Raw genomic sequence first — 18,448 nt, 5'->3', positions numbered from 1 at the left:
GCACGTCTCCCCGTACTGCCGCATTCCTGCTCTGTCCCCGCTGAGGAGCGGGACGTCAGGGCCGCAGGGCGGGGAGGGTTTTTTTTTCTCAGGCAGCACCGCGAACACCTCAGCGGGGAGGGCGGTGAGGCCCCGCGTGACGTCAGAGGCGGCGCGACGGAGACCGGCGGCGCTCGGTGGGTGAGCGGGACCGGCGCCTTCGGAGCCCTGCTGTGCTGCTGCCGGCACGGGCTGAGCCGCTCCGGGCCTTTCGGGAGGGCTCTGCGAAGGCTGGCGGCCGTCTGCCAGGGGTGGTTGGGGCTGGCGGAAGGCGGGGGGGGATCTGTGGTGGGACGCGGTGGGCGGGGGGGGTCAGCGCTCGCTGCACGGTTCCCCGCGTCCTGAGGGTTGCGTTGGGTGAGGTTGGGCATCGATAAATCATCTAAGAGAATGGTGAAGGGGCACGGGAATCTTAGGAGAGAATGTCCCTGACAACTCTTTTCGCTTCCTTTGTCCCGGTGTTTTCCAGGACTTCGAGGCTTCCAGGTTCCTCCCTGTAAAGCTCCTTCATTTCCAAGGCAATGCCCAAAGTGAAGCGCAGCAGGAAGCCGCCTCCAGATGGCTGGGAGCTGATCGAGCCCACGCTGGATGAGCTGGATCAGAAGATGAGAGAAGGTACACAGCAGAGCTGGGTGCTGTCAGGGGTGGACTCCTCAAATGAGCTTTGGGACCTCCATGAATATGAAGTGGCATTTGTTGTATCTGTGCCTGCAGCAATGGGGTACAGGTGTTCTGGGGCACTCTGTGGCCAAGCTGAGTGAAGCTCATTGGCATGTGTGGATGAGCTGGTAGTTCCTGTCCACACTGGTCTGACAAGTCAGGGCATACACAGAATCACCTTCCATCCCAGGGGAGGTCACATCATCCTTGGCTTCTTTCTGCTTTCATTTCCTCAAGGAGTCACATCACATTTTTCTCCCTGACATCCTGCTCTTAACTCTATAATCTATTAAAGTTAGGAATGGTCTTAGAACAGTTTATTCCGAAGTGACTGAGGGAGTAATTTGGCAGCCTAGGAGAATTAGCTGGAATGTCATATTTGTATTCCTTCCCAGCGGAGACTGAGCCTCACGAAGGGAAGAGGAAAGTGGAATCCCTTTGGCCTATCTTCAGAATCCACCATCAGAAAACACGTTACATCTTTGATCTCTTCTATAAAAGAAAAGCTATCAGCAGAGGTGAGAAACACAAGTTGGTTGGCACTGAATAAGGGAAAACAGGACATAGTGAGACATCTGCCTGCAGAGGCACGGGAACTGGGGTGCTGAGGAGGATTAGCATTCGGGGTAGGGAGGGTGGAGGGAAGGCTGACATCTGTGCAGCTCTAACAGCTGGTTAGCATAGCTAGAAATTCCTTATAGTGAGTCATCTTAACATCTAATGGGAGCTACTTGCGTCTGCTCTTCTACAGAGCTTTATGAATACTGCATCAAGGAAGGGTATGCTGACAAAAACCTGATTGCAAAGTGGAAGAAACAGGGTTATGAGAACCTTTGCTGCCTACGGTGCATCCAGACGCGGGACACCAACTTTGGAACCAACTGCATCTGTAGAGTGCCCAAAAGCAAGCTGGAAGTGGTAAGAATTTTCAGCTTGTTCCTGCCCTTCTGTCTGGACCTTTGCAGTAGCCACTCTAGCCTCACACAGCTGATGGACAGCAGAGGAGGCATTGTTTTTCTTTCTGGAAGCTTCTTCAGCTCCAACACTTCCTGCCTTTTGCTAGTAGTTAATATCTAGTTGCTTTTTAAGTAACTGTCAGCTTTGGCATGCAGTTGTTTATAGTTGTTAACGTACTGGAAACAACAAAAAACTAGACTGTAGATTCTGCATTAAAGGGGCTTCTTCCAAAAGGCAGCCTCTGCTTTGAGGTTTATGCCTGCTGGCCTGCCTGCTCCCAACAGCTGGCCTGAAATATCCCTGTCATGTTTCTTTTCCAGGGGAGAATCATTGAATGCACTCACTGTGGATGCAGAGGCTGTTCTGGGTGAAAGAGACAGACCACCTTTTGAACTCTGAGCCATATCACCCAATACAATGGACTACGAGTGCAATTACAGCTACCTTCTGTGCGATTGGATATTTGTATTGCAATTAAAATGGCAAATTCACCTGGGTCATACACACAAAGGCTGTAGTTTTGGAGTTGCTTTTTGTGTAGCTGCTTATTTTAAAATAAAGACTGCCTTCCTGACAGAGTGGGCCAATCTTCTGGCAAACCTGTACCCCTATTGTGAAGGTGTTTGGTTTTTAAGGCAACTCTGTCTCCCAGGAGATATTTTATATGCAACTTGTTTAACAAAATCCTATCAATTTTTTCCCTCAAATAAGGGAATTTAAAGGTTTATGGGGAAAGGAAACAGGACAGTTCTGCAGTGAGATCTCTTCTGATGAGCAGTAAGCTTCACTGCAGTTCTCTACTAAGGCTTTTTAACCTTGAATTAGTGCAGAGATCGAGTTAGGAACACCAGCAGTCTATGGACTTGCAGGACACATTTAGATGTTCAAATGCATAACAATGCAGGAAAGACAAAACTAGCCCTGAACTAAACCACTGTTAAATTTGAATTGTTTCTCCTTTGTCACAAGACTTGTTTAGCATAGAGTTTGCTAAACTACAGCCTATGTAGTTAAATTCTCTGCATTTAAGCAAATTCACTGACAGTAGATTTGCTTCTCCTTACAACAGGACAAATATTTTATTTAGTAAATATCACAAGAACTTGAGTTCCTGAAACTACAACACAGCTTTACTACAAGGAAGCAGTTCAAGGGTGCAAAGTCCAAGCTCTTCCAGTGCAGTATGCTGGACTCAGCGCTCAGCTGGAGCATTGTGCCCTACCTGCCCCTGCACAGCCTCTTCTTTAGTTTCATCTGTGCAACGTTTAGCTGTTCTGTATTTTTCCCAGGGGTGGGGGGTCTCCTCTCCTGCCATTACTTTTAACCACCGGTAGTAGTAGCCACGGAAGCCATCAATTTTCTCCAAGTATGGGTTCTTTGACTTATACTGCAAATAAAAGTCCAACAAAACAAGCTTCTGTTAGAACAGAGATCATGTAATACCAGTGTGCAGTAGCTACAAGCTGCTATTTAGTAAATAGCTATTGAGAAACCATCAGACAACACCACAGGAAAAAGATGAGGGCAGCCATTTACACTTCCCCTCCCATGCTGGCATTCTTCACCCTGCAGCCAGTCACAGCTACTCACCCGGTCAAACTTTGGAGGGTACTGAGCTGCAAATTCCAGCTGGCGTATGATAACTTCATTGGGGGGCACCTCACTGTTCCTCATGTCTCGCAGGATCTCAGTCAGGTAGCTGTAATCCAGCTGCCTCACAGCAGCAGAAATAAGGGCACTGTAGATGAACTTGTTGGGAGTTACTCCAGATCTCTGAAACAACAAGGATGGTTAAGCTGCCCATTAGCACAGCACTTCAAGAATGACCTGCACAGCAGCTTCCTGCAGTTGCAGCCAACTCTTCCCATGACCTTCTCCCTATCCCAGCATAGCTACAGGACAGAGCCTCAGCTGCCGGCAGCTGCTCTACAGCTGCATTTTTAGGGAATGAGAATTCACCACAGAAACCTCAGGTCTTTTTGGAAGCATTAATGCTTCACTGGCCTTGCCTCTTCCCTAAGCAGGGGATCTGTTAGTTATTTATATTACCTTCAAATCTGAGAGTAACTGCAGTCCATCTTTCTTTTGGTGGCAAGCAATTGCTAAGTTGCAAAATGTCTGGAGGTTAGGTGATATTCTCCTCTCTGCAAGAGCTGACAGAAGGCTCTGTAAGATACAAATGTTGGCATCAATTCCCAAGAAGCTCCACCGTAGTGCTAGCTAGTGAAAAACAGTGTAAGATTCTCAGTTTATCTTGTGGACAGAGAAACAGGTCTCACAGTGAAACACAGGCACCACTGGAGGCCTGGGACAAGAAAACAGCAACATGGCTGGTTCCGAGTTCCTCACCTTGGCTCCTTCTAGGTCTCCACGTTTACTTTTCTTCCTTATTAAAGTGTTAAAGAATGTCACATCTACTTTCACTTTATGTTCATCAAGGAGTGCCAGCAAAGAGGATTCTGATGGGCTCTGGGGTTCCACCAGCTCCGCCAGTAAAGTAAATGTTTTAATGTCAGGCTCTGCATTGTCCTCTTTCATTTTATTCAAGAAACCCTCCACATCTCCCATCAAAGACAGTCTATCAGATGGTGTGGATACTGTCCCCAAGGAAACCACATCTGCATCAGCTATCTGTGAATCCAGCAGGTTGGGCAGGTTGCAGAAGTGCAGCTTCTGGCTTAGATAAGCCTGTTTTTGCTGTGCCTCATCTTGGCCTCTCCTCATCAGTGCTCCAGTCCTGCTGTGACTTACATTAGGGCTGTCAAGACCAGTTGGTACTGGTTTATTTTCAGCCTGATTCACATCTTTGTTTTGTTGCACAATCAGTTTTTCAGGCTGCATTGAACTTTCCTGAAATAACTGCTTTTCCATGGCTTCCACATCCAGCTGGACAACTGGTGCAGCCTCTTCTCCCTTCTTTCTCTGATTTTTCACCTTCTGCCTGCCAGGTGCAAGCCTCAGTTGAGGTGAGTTCTCATCAGTGGGTCTCAGCAATACTTTAGAAGCCACAGCTGGATCACCTATTCCACAGTCTCTTGCAGCACGCAGCATCAAATTGTAACTGTGGCTATCGGCCTTTATGCCCAGCTTAGTCATTTGTTTCCAAACCTGAAGAGGGAAAAAGGAACAAACATACATAACAGCAAATAACAGGAGCATTTCTAGCAGACTGTAAGCATACTTACAGCGCATACTCTTACATTATCTACCTGCAGAAAAGGAAGTTTATAGCACAATAAGGTGAGATGCCAGTGGGCAGTGAACAGCCACCTCAAGCCAGTACAGCCCTGTGAGGTCCTCCAGGGTTCTCCAACATCTTACACAATGTCCTGAAGGGTGTCTGATTTGTAGAACTTGCCCCAGGAGGAGCTGAGTACCTCATTTCATCAGCTCTGTGAAATTGCTGCCCTCTGCACATTTCGGTGACAAGTTACAGTACAGAAGTGCCTTTTTCTTGCCATTTAGCACATAAAGACAAACCTGTAAGGCATATCGGAAGCCACTTTCACTGTCCTTTATGCAGCTCATTAGAAGGAAGCTGAAGGTCTCAGCTGTGGGAACGTGGCCCTTGTGCACCAATTCCTAAAGAACAGGAGAGAGAGCATTAGACTTCCCAGGTACTCAAACAGTCTGTCACAGCTGTTGATGCATGTGGCATCATTTTATGTACTTGACCTTGGTAAGTATCAAGATAATTTAATTGAATGAGACCAAAGTCAATGAAATACAAACACCTGGTCAGTAATTATCACTGCAAAAATTATCACTGCAATGTGATAATGCAATATTGCAACTTCCAAGAGCTTTAATTAGAGCAGAACACAAGAAAAGTCCTGTGTTTACCTTCAGTACATCAAAACACATCCTGAGATCCGAGCACAGCGCACAGACTTTCAGTAATGCATGGTAAGTGATCAGGTTCAACTCCTGGTTTTTGTCCTTCAGCTGCTGCCGTAGTTTGAGGGCACTCTGCAGGCCTGAGTCTTTCCATGGTGATTCTGCACAGGCATTGAACAGTGCTGTGTATGTGGGCTCAGTAGGAGTTAAGCCTCGCTTTTTCATCTAAGGGAAGAGAAGACGTGGAAGTAGCTTTTAGGAAAAGAGTTATTTCATCGTTTGGTTTTAATAGCTTGAGGCTAAGAAAAGGTGAACATTAGCTCAAAGGCATTTTGGAGAGAAAAACAGGACCAAATGCTAGAAACAGATGTAGTAGCTGAGAAAACCTAATGAAGGCTCAAGAGAAGAGAGAACGTAAACCTACATCATTGTAGAGTCTGAATGCCTTTTTCACGTAGCCAACCCTGCCACAGCCGCCAATTAGAACAGTGTAATTGCTCTCTTCTGGCTTCACTCGCTCCTCCTTCAGCATCTGCACCTCAAACAGCTCCAGGGCCTCTGCTAGCTACAGAGAAAAGGAAAATCCATTATAAGGCAACAAGAGAATCAGTTACAAGGATATGAATAGTCTCAGCTGCAGTCAGAAATCCTACAGAGCACAGAATTCCTCATAAATTCTTGTTTTCCTTCTTTTTGTAAAGATGATAACGAAACATGTAGCACAATAGAATCATTAAGTCGGAAAAGGCCTTTAAGATCATTGAGTCCTATCTGTCAGTCCCTCAGTGCCGCATTTCCACAGTTCTCAATCGCCTCCAGGGATGGTGACTCCACCACCTCCCTGGCAGTTGGCTCCAATGCATTACCACTCTTTCCAAGAAGATGTTTCCTAATACCCAAGCTGAACCTCTTCTGGGACAACTTGAGGCCATCACCTCTCATTCTATCAGTTACTTGGGATCAGAGGCCAACCCCCATCTCACTACAACCTCCTTTCAGGGAGCAGAAAGCAATGAGGTCTCCTCAGGGTCCCTTTTTCTCTGGACTGAACAATTCAAGTTCCCTGAACTGCTCCCCATAAGGCTCATGCTCTAAACCCCTCACAGCTTCATTGCCCTTCTCTGGACACACTCCAGGGCCTCCACATCTTTTTTTTTTTGTAGTGATTGGTCCAAAATTGAACACAGTACTTGAGGTGTGGCCTCAACTGTGCTGAGCACAGAGGGTCGGCCATAAAGGGAAGGCAGGAGTAGGAAGGGGGGAGGATCTGCCCAGCACCAGAACCCAGCTGCTACACACACCATCAGAGCACATCTTCCAGGTACAACTTAGACTTCAATTCAGCCCCAAGATGGTCAGGTATTGGAACTTGATGATCTCTGCAAGCCCCTCCTAAGTGAACCACTCTAATCCCAACACAAAAGTGTTCATCCATGTGGATCAAAAGTCATTAAAACCCAAATAAGCAAAGAGCAAACCTTGTCCTCCTTGATGAGGGCCTTGCACCTCAAGAAGTACCAGTACGGGGTGTTCCTGGGGCCGCGCCACAGCCTCCTTTCTCCTTCTTCTTCCCCATCCTCTTCAAGCTTTAAGTTCCGAAACACTGACGTGGTTTTGCGGTAATATTTTCTAGAAGAGAACTTTGTAGACAGCGTCCCGAACTCCACACCCTCATCATCCTCATCCTCATCATTCTTCTCCTCACCGCCCGCAGCTCTGGCGGGGCCTCCCGCTTCGCCTCCCTTCCCATTCGCACCGCACACCTCAGGGGGCAACTGTGACGAGCTCAGCGCCCTCAGGCCACGCAGCGGCGGGAGGCTCGGCCTGGGGGAGCAGAGCGGGCCGAGGGGCGGCCGAGCAGCGGCGCGGCAGCACCACCAAGCGAGGGGCGAGAGGGGGAGGAGGAGGAGCCGCGCGGGCCTCATAACGGGAGCGCGGCGGAACCCGCCGCTCGTGTGGCAACGCCCCCTCACGGCCACCGTAGCGCCACGGCGCCTGCGCGGCCGGAAGAGGCGTGCCTAGAGCGCCACGCCGCCATCTGATTGGCGGAGAGCCGTGCGGGCGCGCTGCCTGCCGGGTGGCCGGAGGCGGAGGTGGTTTCCCGGCATCCTCCGGGACAGGCGGGCGGCGCGGCGCGGGGCGCGCGCGGCCGCCTTTACTCTTTGAGGCGCTGCCGAAACGAAGCAGGCTGGGCCGGGCCAGGCCAGGCCGGGCCTGGCCGCAGCCGGCCCCCACCATTCCCCCCCTTCCCTCCCGGTGCCGTCGCCCCCCGGCTGCCACCATGCAGGAGCTCATCGCCAGCGTGGACCACATCAAGTTCGACCTGGAGCTGGCGGTGGAGCAGCAGCTGGGGGCGCAGCCGCTGCCCTTTCCCGGCATGGACAGTGCGTGTGGGCTCAGGGCGCGGCCTTTCCTCTCCGGGGTGCCTCTGTCCCTGTCCCGGGGTGGTGGGGGGGTTCCCGGGCCCTGTACCGGGCTCCCGTCCTCGTGTCCCCTCAGCTCCTGCTGCCCCACGAGGTTCTGCCGGGTGCTGCGTGTCTGTAGTTTGTAGTTTGTGCCAAGCTGGGATGGAAGCAAAGTTGAGGCATTCATGTGAATAAACACTGCTCTCCCAAGCTGTTGTTTTATTTCCGTTTTGGTAGATGAGGTGTTTTGGCCGCAGGGAAGCTGTAGGTGGGTTCATGGTCTGGTGTCACAACGCTTTCCTAGATAGTCTGGAGATGGGGGGGGGCTCAAGGGAGACCACATCACCCCTACAGGTCCTAAAGGAGGTTGTGGTGAGGTGAGGGTCGGCCTCTGATCCCAGGTAACAGCAGTAGGATGAGAGGTGATGGCTTCAAGTTGTGCCAGGGGAGGTTCGGGTTGGGTATTTAGAAAACATTTAATCTCCAAAAGAGATGTAATGCATTGGAACATGCTGCCCAGGGAGATGGTAGAGTCCCTGGAGGTATGGAGAATGTGGGGATGTAGCAGTGAAGGACACGGTTGGTGGGCATAGAGAGGATGGGCTGGTTGGACTTGGTCATCGTAGAGGTCTTCTCCAACCTGTCAACTGATACAAATAGTCCTGGGAGACTCAACAGTTTGCTGATGTTCTGTGTCAGTGCTGCTGACCTCATGTTGCTCCCTTCAATGCTGTGATTCCTGTTGGTCAGCAAGGGATAACGCAGCAATGATTGGTTCAGGTTGTTCTGCTGAGAAAGTACAAGACTGGAGTTGCCAGAGCTCTAAACACATTTCACTACAGCAATTGGTTTAATAGTAAGTGCCCAGCCTGCAGAACCTAAGTCAGAAAGTCTATAAACAGAACTAATGAACTTTGCAAATTTCCCTGCTGTGTATTCATTGAGGAGAATACAGATATTTGTGAAGGCCAGACCTGAACAAAGAATCCATGCAGGAATGTAAATTTCTCAACCCAAAATGCTATTTCTCTTTTGAATTTGAGGGCTTGATAATTTCTTCAGGAAGAAAATACTTCGAAAGCTCCTACAAAAGTTTGTTAACATTTATTATCTTTCTTCTCTCCTCAGAATCAGGTGCAGCTGTCTGTGAATTTTTTTTAAAGGCGGCATGTGGGAAAGGCAAGTTGTATTTCCAGTACACTTACACTCACGTAGCAGGGAGGAGAATTAGATTTGCTAGTGCTGTCTATGATAATCATGGGTTTTATTAAGCCGAGGGCTGAGGAAGGGGATAAAAATGAAGGATATTGGGTTAACTCCACAAATCATGTGGGGTTTGCTGTGGATGTAACTGCTATAATATCTGTGGGTTGTGGTTGCTGGGATTCAAAGCTGGAGACTACGGTGCTCAGCTTGTTTGAGGGTAAAACAGGACTTGCCTGGATGTCCTTGTTTGTCATTGCATTAAAAGCAAGTCATAAGAAAAACTGAATTCTTGTAGAGGCAAGTGGAGCACTGCTGTTGTGTTCCGGGTTGTGCTGCAGATTTTAATTGTTCTTTCTCATTTTCCTTATCCCATCCTCATGTAGGAGGTATGTGCCCATTCAGACACATCAGTGGGGAAAAGACTGTTGTTTGCAAACACTGGCTACGAGGACTATGCAAAAAGGGAGACCAGTGCGAGTTTCTGCACGAGTATGACATGACCAAGATGCCTGAGTGTTACTTCTACTCCAAATTTGGTAAGAAGTGTTGTAGCTCCTACTTAGTGTTCCTTGCAAGTGTGGGAGTCTGGTGAAGAGGATCCTGGTGCATCCCTCTTATTCCATCTTCAGAATATTTCAGTTCTTCCGTGTCTGCTGACACTGTTTGGTTGTAGTTTTTCAGGTCTGCTTAGCTCTTTTATCTTTTTATTCCCCTAAGTCCACCACGTGTTGTAGATGTCTTCTCTCTCAAGAGCTTGTCACTGTGGGGAAGAGGGAGGAAGTTCACATTGTTTACTGGGTTTTGTACTTTATATTCCTCTTTTTAGCATGAGTTGAGTAGGATGAGCAGGTGATCTTTGCATGAATCTTGTTTTGGGGAGTTGATGAGCAGCAGAGGGCATGGGGGTGCAAAACTTTTATGCACTTGCTTTCCAGCTCTGGAGATCTGGACATAATGAGGCAACTTGCTGTCAGAAACCTACAGTCTTGTAGGTTTCCTTGGATTGAGGTTAGTGTGCAATTTGTAGTTTCTCCACACTTTTGGTGCACTAAATGTTGGTTTTTTGTTATCATGACTCTCAAGATCAGTTTCCACATTGTTTTTAAAAGCTCACATAAATAATCCAGTCTGGTAGGACTTCACTCACTAGGGGTGAGTGGTTGGTGTTCATCCTCTAGGTTTAGTCAGGCAATAAGACTGTTGTACCTGAACTTATGAATGCTGGTAACAGCTTTGTGGGAGCTACGTGATCCAGGTAACATTTTAGGAGTTATTTGATCTTGAGCCTGCATCATTAACTAAGAAGTGCATTTGCCTTTGGTACAGGGGAATGCAGTAACAAAGAATGTCCATTCTTGCACATTGACCCGGAATCTAAGATCAAAGACTGTCCCTGGTACGACAGAGGCTTCTGTAAACACGGTATGTATGTTGTATAGCTGCTGCTTCTGTGGCTATAAGAGGAGGGCATTGCTATTATTTCTTTGCATGATCTGCTTTGTGTGCCTGCTGCTATTTAACACTGCAGTGCACATAGATGGTACATGAACCATGGAGCTTTGTGTTGCAGGTCCACTCTGCAGACACCGGCACACTCGAAGAGTCATTTGTGTGAATTACCTAGTAGGATTCTGTCCAGAAGGGCCTACCTGTAAATTCATGCAGTGAGTATGTTTGCAGGCTTGCTCTTTAATGATGCTTCCACTTAACCTGATGTTGTCATATGGGGGTGTCCAGTGCTTCCCAGTGGTTCTGTAGAGATAGCCAACACTTGGTATCACAGTCTGTTTTTGCTTGGAGGATGTGGTGCTTGTCCTCCCCAGAGAGCTACCAGTAAGACACTGAAGTGGTGCTCAGATGCCATGGTGGGATTGCATGAGCTTGTGTTACAGAAGACTTTTGGTTACTGGCATATTGTTTTAGCAAGCATAAATACTGAGCACCAGAATGATAACTGGGGAAAGGTCCGTTTTCCATAAATCTAATTTAATTAGCTGAACATTTTGTTTGGAGTTTTTTTTTTTTAACTGAGCTGATGCAAAAAATGTTGGTGTATAATTTGAGAATCTTTATTTCTGCCTAAAACAGCCCTCGATTTGAACTACCTATGGGAACCACAGAGCAACCACCACTGCCTCAGCCAGCACAAACACAGCAAAAGGTACACAACTCCCCTGCTTCCTACACACACCCACTCTCAAAGCATTTTCCACAGTCCTTTAGAAGAGGCCATTATAGCAATGAAAGTCTTTACAGTTGCTGTACTATAACATGAAGATCTAATCACAGAATGCTCCTGTAGAACAGAAGCATGTCACGTGTGGTTATGCAACCATCTGCCAGTTTTTGTAATCTGCATGACATCTCAGTCATGGCAATGATATTTTAGCAGCCCAAACCAATTCTCTAAAGCTGCTCTTCAGAGAAAAGCAGGATTGCTGGGTTTTGTAATCCTTAGTTTTTGGTTTCTTCTCTCTGGTGCTCCAGCTGGCAGATCACCCACACAGACTGGGAGGAAAACGGATCGTTCAATATGTGGGGTGTTCTTTTCTCTTGTTAAGAAAATAAGAGGTGTAAAAATCATTGTCCTTGATGCACTTAATGAATCAGAACTCTTCTCTTAACTAACAGAGGACACCCCAAGTTATTGGAGTCATGCAATCTCAAAACAACAACACTGGGAACAGAGGACCCCGGCCATTGGAGCAGGTCACCTGTTACAAGGTAATTCAGAAGGGAGGGAAGGCAGGGGTACCACATTTAAGTAATAAGAACACACATCACCTGGATTATCTCATGTTGCTTTGTTGCTGGTTGCTTGCTTGAGCAGCAGTTACTGTGACTGGACAAGGATATTAAGAAGCTGAATCAAATCCAGTCTTCTGCAAATACAGCTTTCAAAAGCCATATCTCTGTTTAAGGCTACTTCCTCTCCAGTAAATAAGCAAGGATTTAAGGAAGTAAACTACATGTTTGGATGTAGTGCTATAACGTGAAGGAAAGTACAGCAGTAATAACAAAAAGACACAATCCTAGGCTGTAGTAAGAAAGAACGAGTTCAAACACAAAAGCCGCAGACACAAAGGAAGAAAAACTGCTTACCTTTAGAAGGCCTCCAGTAGGTAGGGATCTCCAGTGAGATCCTCTTGCTTCCACTGCCGGCCCTTAAATGAGGTCTGGGAAAGGGTGGATCCTGACTCTACCCTTCCAGTCACTCAGATGCATTGCACACACCTGAGCTCCCCTGGGTTGGCCCTGCCTTTCCACCAGGTGCTCAATCACTGCTTCAAGCCCTGACTTAAATTTCCACTACAGTGGAGAATGCTGTAATATCAGAGGTTGATGTTTCCCTCTGGCTTTGAATAGCCCTAAGGTGCAATGTCACAAATTTCTTGTTTAGATGCACTTTTAACTGTGCAATCCAGGATCAGCTGAGCCCCCAGTATAAATCTCCATTGCAGTTTACATGTTAAGTGGAATAGTCTTGGAAGCCTCAAATACTGAAATTAACACTGTATGTCACAGCTCTTTGCAGCAGTGCACTGGGACCTGTCCCTTTTGTCATACAATAACGTGGTAGTGGTTGATCCCAGCACAGAAGCAGCTTTTGCTCCAGGGAGTGGAAATAGTCCATAAGTTGTGGCTCTTTTGACACCAGTTCACTGACTCCACTGACTGAATGCTGCGTCTTCCATACACAGAAAAGCTGTTAAAAGCTGCTTATTAAAGGCAGCAAGAGAAAGAATCTATAACTCTAAAAACCTCTCTCTCTCTTCTTTTTTTTAGTGTGGTGAAAAAGGTCATTATGCCAACAGATGCACCAAAGGACATCTGGCCTTTCTCAGTGGACAGTGAAAGAGCAGAAAGAAGAGTGCAAGGGAGCTATTAACACTGAGAAAAGATTTCTGCCTTGCACTATTTCTTGAACTATTAATCAGGTTGGTTTTTTAATGCCATTACTGAAAGAACTGGTCAGAGGCTGGCTGCTGCTAAGCAACGTTTTTGTAATTGTCCACAACTTTTTTTATGTTTTAACCTTTTTAAAATAGATTTTGGCCTCCGTCTACTTTCATTGAGCCCTGCTGAAAGGCAGATCTAAAAGCAAACAGACACGCAAAGCCCTCACCGGTGCAGCATTCCATGTCAATGCAGCTGACCCTGGTGGTTTTTGTTTTTTAAATGTTTTCCTCCTGCCACTTCTCTTTGGAGAACCTGCAGCATTTCAGCACTCCCTGTGGAAGCAGAAAGACTGACTGGGAAAATTAGTCCTTGAAATGCCTTCCCTTCAGTGAGGAATTCTGCTGTCCTGCTCTTACAAAGTGAAGTTGTGTTCCTAGATCCAGTCTTGTGAGCTTGTCCTGGTGATTGACTTAATGCCTCACATGCACCAGGCTATAAAACTCTTGTCCACTTTGTTTCTGTGTTTCTTGCTATACTGAAGGTTAGAAATTAATCTTCTGGGTGAGAACTGATTTGGGAAGAATAAATTGGCATCTCTGTAGTTGGCCAAATAATAAGAAATGATTTTGGGAAATTCACATCTGTGTTCATTTTCCATTTGCAAAAAACACAGGGAAATGAACACAGTTTAAAGTGTAGGAACAAAAGAGCCTTTTCTCAGCACCCCTGTCATTCAGCTCACACCAAACAGGTATTTCTGTAGCCTAGAGAAGACCAAGAAGTGGAGCTGTATATTTTTATGGAACACTGCTTTTTAAAAGTGGTAGAACATTCTTCTGAGATCGTACCTCTGCAAGCCAAAACCTATTTGTTTTGTGAGACAACTATTTCAAAAGGGCCAATGATAAAATGTGAATTAAAAAAAAAACCAACAACTTGCACCTATGTGAGCCTTATTGATGATAACCCCTCTCATTTGCTGACTGCCTTTGTACCTTGTTTTTATTGAAATGTACGGATGGAAAAAGCTGTCTGTGATTATTTTCTTTTTAAGTAGGGCAACATGGTTAAATTAGAAAAACTGACCAGAGCCTATGTTGGTTTGAATGGCAGCCATTGTTTCACTGTGTGCATTCAGAGTCAGTCAAAATAGAAGTTCTGAGACTAAGAGACTGTATTACAGCAAAGTGTCAAGAATTTGCTTACTGTGTTGTGTCCCTTCATGCTGAACAGCAGCCAAACTAAATGACACCTGCATGTAACTAGGTGTGTGGAAAGGGAACAAACCCTTGTGTAGTTACCATTCCCATCTAGTTCAGGGAGACTTAAAGTCTTCACTCCCTGAAAGGATGTTTTCTGCAACTGAAAAGCCTTTCTCTTACTGATAAAGCTCAAGAGATTTGTATTCCTTAGCTCATGGTTTTCATTCTTGCTCCTATTATGAGAAAAATACTGCAGACTGTACCTGCAGCACCCAGGTACAACAGGCTTCTTAAGATGCACCTGCTCAGTGGAAAGCATGAGGAAGCTAATCAGGTGGGGCCAAATCCACAGCTGCTCCTTTAAATTGCAATTGCGCATTTAAGTCAATCAGCAGTTTTCCATTTTTAATGGACTTTCGTTATATCACAGTTCCTTTAGGCTTACACCCGTTCAGAAAACCCTCCCAGCTGCTGTAAGTAATGAACACAGCTATAGTTTTGACAGAAATGGTTTAACAGGTAACAAACCTGAACCTGTCTCAGATGGTGGAAAACTGTCCAAATGCCTCTGGGCCCCAGGTGACAGACAGATGGAGAATTACACAGCCACACCAAGCCTCTAAGATATTCTTCTTTAAAATATTATATCCTCTCATCTAGCTGTCCAACCTTTAACAGCTAGACCAGCAGAAGTAAAAAGCATTTGTTTGCTTCTTATCAAAGAGTTAAATGCAAACCATTTGTAATAATTTCCCCAATTCATAATGCAGCCTAGGTAGCAGGAACTTTTTCCCAAACTTATCCTTGTGAGGTGCAAAATTGAGAAGACAACCTCACCCACACAGTCAAATTAACAAGCCATTTATGACAGGTTCAGTTCAGCAAGTGTAAAGTGTATGCACTTTATTATTGGTCACAACAGTAGAGATTTTTTTTAATGAATGACAGTTCAGTTGCCTTCTGTCAGGATGAATGTCCCAGTGGCCACAAGCTGCACCTTCACTTTCTGAATTCCATGTTTCAGTGATACTTCCTGCGACGGTCATGCTCTGTATCAAAGTAAAACAACAAGAAGTTGCAAGAAGAAAAAAAATCCATGGATTTCACACACACAAAGAAAGCACTCCAGGGGAAATCTAAGTGTGTAGCTTTTAAGCACCATCAGGTTAAAGAGGCAATAAGAGCTACATTTCTTTCATCACCAATGAAGTGTGGGTTATCTGACAATTAGAAGAATTCAATTTGCTTCTCTAGACAGCATCAGATTGAAGTGACAACACTTAAGATGCTCTTTGACTTCATTTCTAAGAGCAGTTACAAAGTTTACTGTTTTCACTGCCCCAGGCAATCACTAAGCTTCCCCACATTCAGCCATAGTTTTTACTTACTCAAGTGACTGTAGCTCCAGATGTAGCTCATGACAACATACCCCGCAAGCACCATACTGATACCACCAAGGCCCCCTTTCTTCACGTTGATGTATTTATTGTAATACCTCTCATAACCTGCGGAGAAGAAAGGAGGTTTTCACAGCAGCCAGATGAACAGTTTTCTGTCAGAAAGAAAGATGCTGATTGCAAAAGGCTTCCGGAAAGTGCTTCTGATGAAACACCCAGGGGTCTCACAATCAAGTCTGAGAGAAAACAACGTGTGTTGGTGAAGCACAGTGTCAGTGCAAGCCAAAAAAAAGGTAAAAACGATCTTTTTCCCCAAACGTTAGCACGGCCCTAACAAACTCATGCTACTTCGGGATTACCTGACTCTTCAGTGCTAACACACACAGTACGGAGACGCTAGCGTTTGTTGTTTTCAAGCCGCACGCACAGCACAGGGCGCTGCTCAGAGCTGCAGCCACAGCCCCGCTTCTCTCACCTCTGCGGAAGGCGCCCACGATGCCGCCGGGGGTGAAGTCCCTCATAGCCAGCCAGCTGGGCAGCTGGCCCAGCTTGACGTCCAGCAGCTTCATGTCCTTCAGAGGAACTGCGGGATAAAGAAACAGAGCGCGGTCAGCGAGAGCCGAGGAGCCACGGTCACCTTGGCGGCCAGCTGCACTCACCCGGCGGCTGCGCCATCTTGTCGTGCCGTGCGCCACCGCGGGGCGAGACGGGAAGGGGGCGCGACGCAGGGGCTGACGGGAGGAGGGTCGGAGGGTGGGCATGGGGCGCCGCCATGTTGGGTGGGGCGGGGCGGGGCGGGGCTGGACGGCGTACATTGATGCTGCTTATTACGGAGTCGTGACCTCGGGCAACGGCAGGGATGGGGCAACTACCTTTCTGGAAGCAATGCCAGCGCCTCACTGCCCTCCAAGTGAACCATTTCCCTATTGCATCCGACCTAAATCTCCTCTCTTCCAGTTTAAAACCATCCCCATTGTCCTATCACTATCAGACCGTGTTAAAAGTCACTCTCCTGCTGTTTATCGGCTCCCTTTAGGTAGTGGAAGGCTGCAGCGAGGTCTCCCTGGAGGTTCTCTTCCCCAGGCTGCACACCCGCAGCTCTCAGCTCGCGCCCACTGCAGATGCGCTCCACTCTGACATCCCCGTGCCCTCTGCAGACCCCGCTCCAGCTGCTCCATATCCCTGTACTGGGGACCCCTGGACGCAGTGCTCCTGGTGGGACCTCACGAGGGCAGAGCAGACGGGGACAATCCCTCCCAGCTGTGCCCATATCTGGGAGGCACCCAGCTCGCCCCGTGCCTCCTCGGCTCTGTGAAGGCTCCGGGACACGCAGGAGCCCGGCAGGTGTCACTGGCAGGCAGCGAGCTGTGCAGCGAGGCTCGGAGCTCGCCCGACCTCTAGAGGTTTCCCATCGAATCGTTCAGCTCCAGGGCAGCGTCAGGCTCGGTTCTTCGCTGTGCTGAGCTCCGTCGGCGAGCTGATGCAGCAGGGAGCGGCGAGCCAGCCAGTACGCGAGATCTCCCAGGTGTTAAACCTGCACCGCAAAGGGACTGCTTCAACTGAGCAGAGATGGCGGAGACTAAATTCAAGATGCACAGCTCCTATCTGAGCACCGTGTGACCCATTTTTGCACCTTTTACTTTGCTTAGGTTGCGGAGTCCCGTAGGATTTCCTGTAGTCATTGCAGGATCTTTGCATTTAGTCTTAGGCTTACCTGGTACTCAAGGAGCTGACTGCTGTAGTTCTGAGATGGCACTGTGTGATTCATGTTACTCCAGGGCTGGCCTGGGTGTCCAGCTTGTATCTCAGCCCTTCATCTTACCCAAATCAATTTCTTTACATTGAACAGTGCTCTCCTGCAATGTAACAATAAAAGCAGAAGAAGGAGACTACTGCCTGCTTTTTTTCTCTGACTTATTAACAGAAAGTAGAGTTAGGAAAGCATAGTGTGCCTGATCACTTGGAGAAAGTGTTCCGAATGTAGTCACTGTTAAATGAGTTAAAAATCCCTTTATTAAATTATCCTTTATTCTATTATTGCAGTTACTGGCAACTGCAGTTTTATTGCAGAAGTGTCCCCTCATGAACTGCTATGTGGCCTTTTTGCTGCACTTGCATAAAAGCATGCTTTAGACTTGCTTCCCTCATTCTTGCAAGGCAACCTGTAGTTTCAAATAGGATTACTCATGCAAGGCAAATTAATTCACCTACAGGAGAAAAGCCAATGGCAGGTGCCTCATTTTAAAGAGTTCCCTGCGGAGCACACAGCGTTGTTCAAACCGCTTACAGCAAAGCCTGGGGAAGTTTGATTTGTTACGATAGCAAAGGAAGGCCATAAAATGATTCATCTGCAAAGCAATTAGGGACAAAAGGGCCCTAAACCTCGGCCCGAACTGCCTGCTCTGGTGAACTGAGGGAGAAGAGCTGCTGTCTTTGTGCCATCTTAATCCCAAACCAAGCAGGAAGAGTTAAATGGTGCAGATGTGTGGGAGGTTTTGCAGCACATTTCCTCCCTTGGACCTGTGTTGCTGGCTAACGTTCAAGGTCTCACTGGTTGATTCAGATTGGAGGAGGAGGAGTGATGAAGAAAGGTATTTCTGTTGTGTTTCTGCGTGCTTACAAGAATGCTCCCAGCCCTCCTTTCCTGAATGCAGAAGAAATCACACAGCCGAGAGCTTCCTTGCTTCCAGCTCCACACCTGTTCCCGGCAGCACTGTGACCCCAAGCCCCTCTGTGTCTTGTGTTCAGTCCAGGTTTTGTATCAGTGATTGTTCAGGCTGCTCAGAGCTTCCGTTCCCTGCCTGTTTCAACACGCTCTCTTTCTGTTGTCTTCTCCACCTGAATC

At 47.2% G+C, this 18,448-nt stretch overlaps 4 protein-coding genes across 5 annotated transcripts; 2 read left to right on the top strand and 2 right to left on the bottom strand.

Annotated features, from left to right (window-relative positions):
* Positions 1-103: 103 nt before the first annotated feature.
* BUD31 (BUD31 homolog) lies at positions 104-2,261 on the top strand. The gene is made up of 5 exons (XM_042827996.1): positions 104-176; positions 509-654; positions 1,095-1,217; positions 1,451-1,617; positions 1,977-2,261. The coding sequence occupies exons 2-5, from the start codon at positions 561-563 to the stop codon at positions 2,025-2,027; spliced, it is 435 nt and encodes a 144-aa protein (XP_042683930.1). The 5' UTR covers positions 104-176; positions 509-560; the 3' UTR covers positions 2,028-2,261.
* A 449-nt stretch (positions 2,262-2,710) lies between these two features.
* On the bottom strand, positions 2,711-7,418 carry PTCD1 (pentatricopeptide repeat domain 1). Its single transcript, XM_042827992.1, has 8 exons — positions 6,972-7,418; positions 5,918-6,058; positions 5,500-5,718; positions 5,137-5,238; positions 4,006-4,764; positions 3,706-3,822; positions 3,247-3,429; positions 2,711-3,043 (listed from the first exon to the last, which is right to left on the bottom strand). The coding sequence occupies exons 1-8, from the start codon at positions 7,416-7,418 to the stop codon at positions 2,849-2,851; spliced, it is 2,163 nt and encodes a 720-aa protein (XP_042683926.1). The 3' UTR covers positions 2,711-2,848.
* A 314-nt stretch (positions 7,419-7,732) lies between these two features.
* On the top strand, positions 7,733-14,172 carry CPSF4 (cleavage and polyadenylation specific factor 4). Of its 2 annotated transcripts, XM_042827994.1 has the most exons (8): positions 7,733-7,877; positions 9,027-9,077; positions 9,488-9,640; positions 10,431-10,526; positions 10,675-10,768; positions 11,193-11,265; positions 11,736-11,828; positions 12,891-14,172. In XM_042827994.1, exons 1-8 carry the CDS (start codon positions 7,775-7,777, stop codon positions 12,957-12,959), a joined length of 732 nt encoding a protein of 243 aa, XP_042683928.1. In that variant the 5' UTR covers positions 7,733-7,774; the 3' UTR covers positions 12,960-14,172. The 2 variants fall into 2 exon arrangements, with proteins under 2 accessions (XP_042683928.1, XP_042683927.1); XM_042827993.1 differs by lacking the exon at positions 7,733-7,877 and having other exon boundaries at positions 8,382-9,077.
* Positions 14,173-15,078: 906 nt separating this feature from the next.
* ATP5MF (ATP synthase membrane subunit f) lies at positions 15,079-16,311 on the bottom strand. The gene is made up of 4 exons (XM_042827997.1): positions 16,263-16,311; positions 16,079-16,186; positions 15,595-15,711; positions 15,079-15,255 (listed from the first exon to the last, which is right to left on the bottom strand). Exons 1-4 carry the CDS (start codon positions 16,276-16,278, stop codon positions 15,227-15,229), a joined length of 270 nt encoding a protein of 89 aa, XP_042683931.1. The 5' UTR covers positions 16,279-16,311; the 3' UTR covers positions 15,079-15,226.
* Between the last annotated feature and the right edge of the window lie 2,137 nt (positions 16,312-18,448).

Source organism: Centrocercus urophasianus, unplaced genomic scaffold (assembly GCF_019232065.1).
Source record: "Centrocercus urophasianus isolate 14NV4802_14NV808 unplaced genomic scaffold, USGS_Curo_1.0 seq_29, whole genome shotgun sequence".
In the NCBI taxonomy this organism is placed as follows: Eukaryota; Metazoa; Chordata; class Aves; order Galliformes; family Phasianidae; genus Centrocercus; species Centrocercus urophasianus.
The sequence above is the reverse complement of the archived record's forward strand: the minus strand, read 5'-3'. Positions and strand labels throughout refer to the sequence as shown.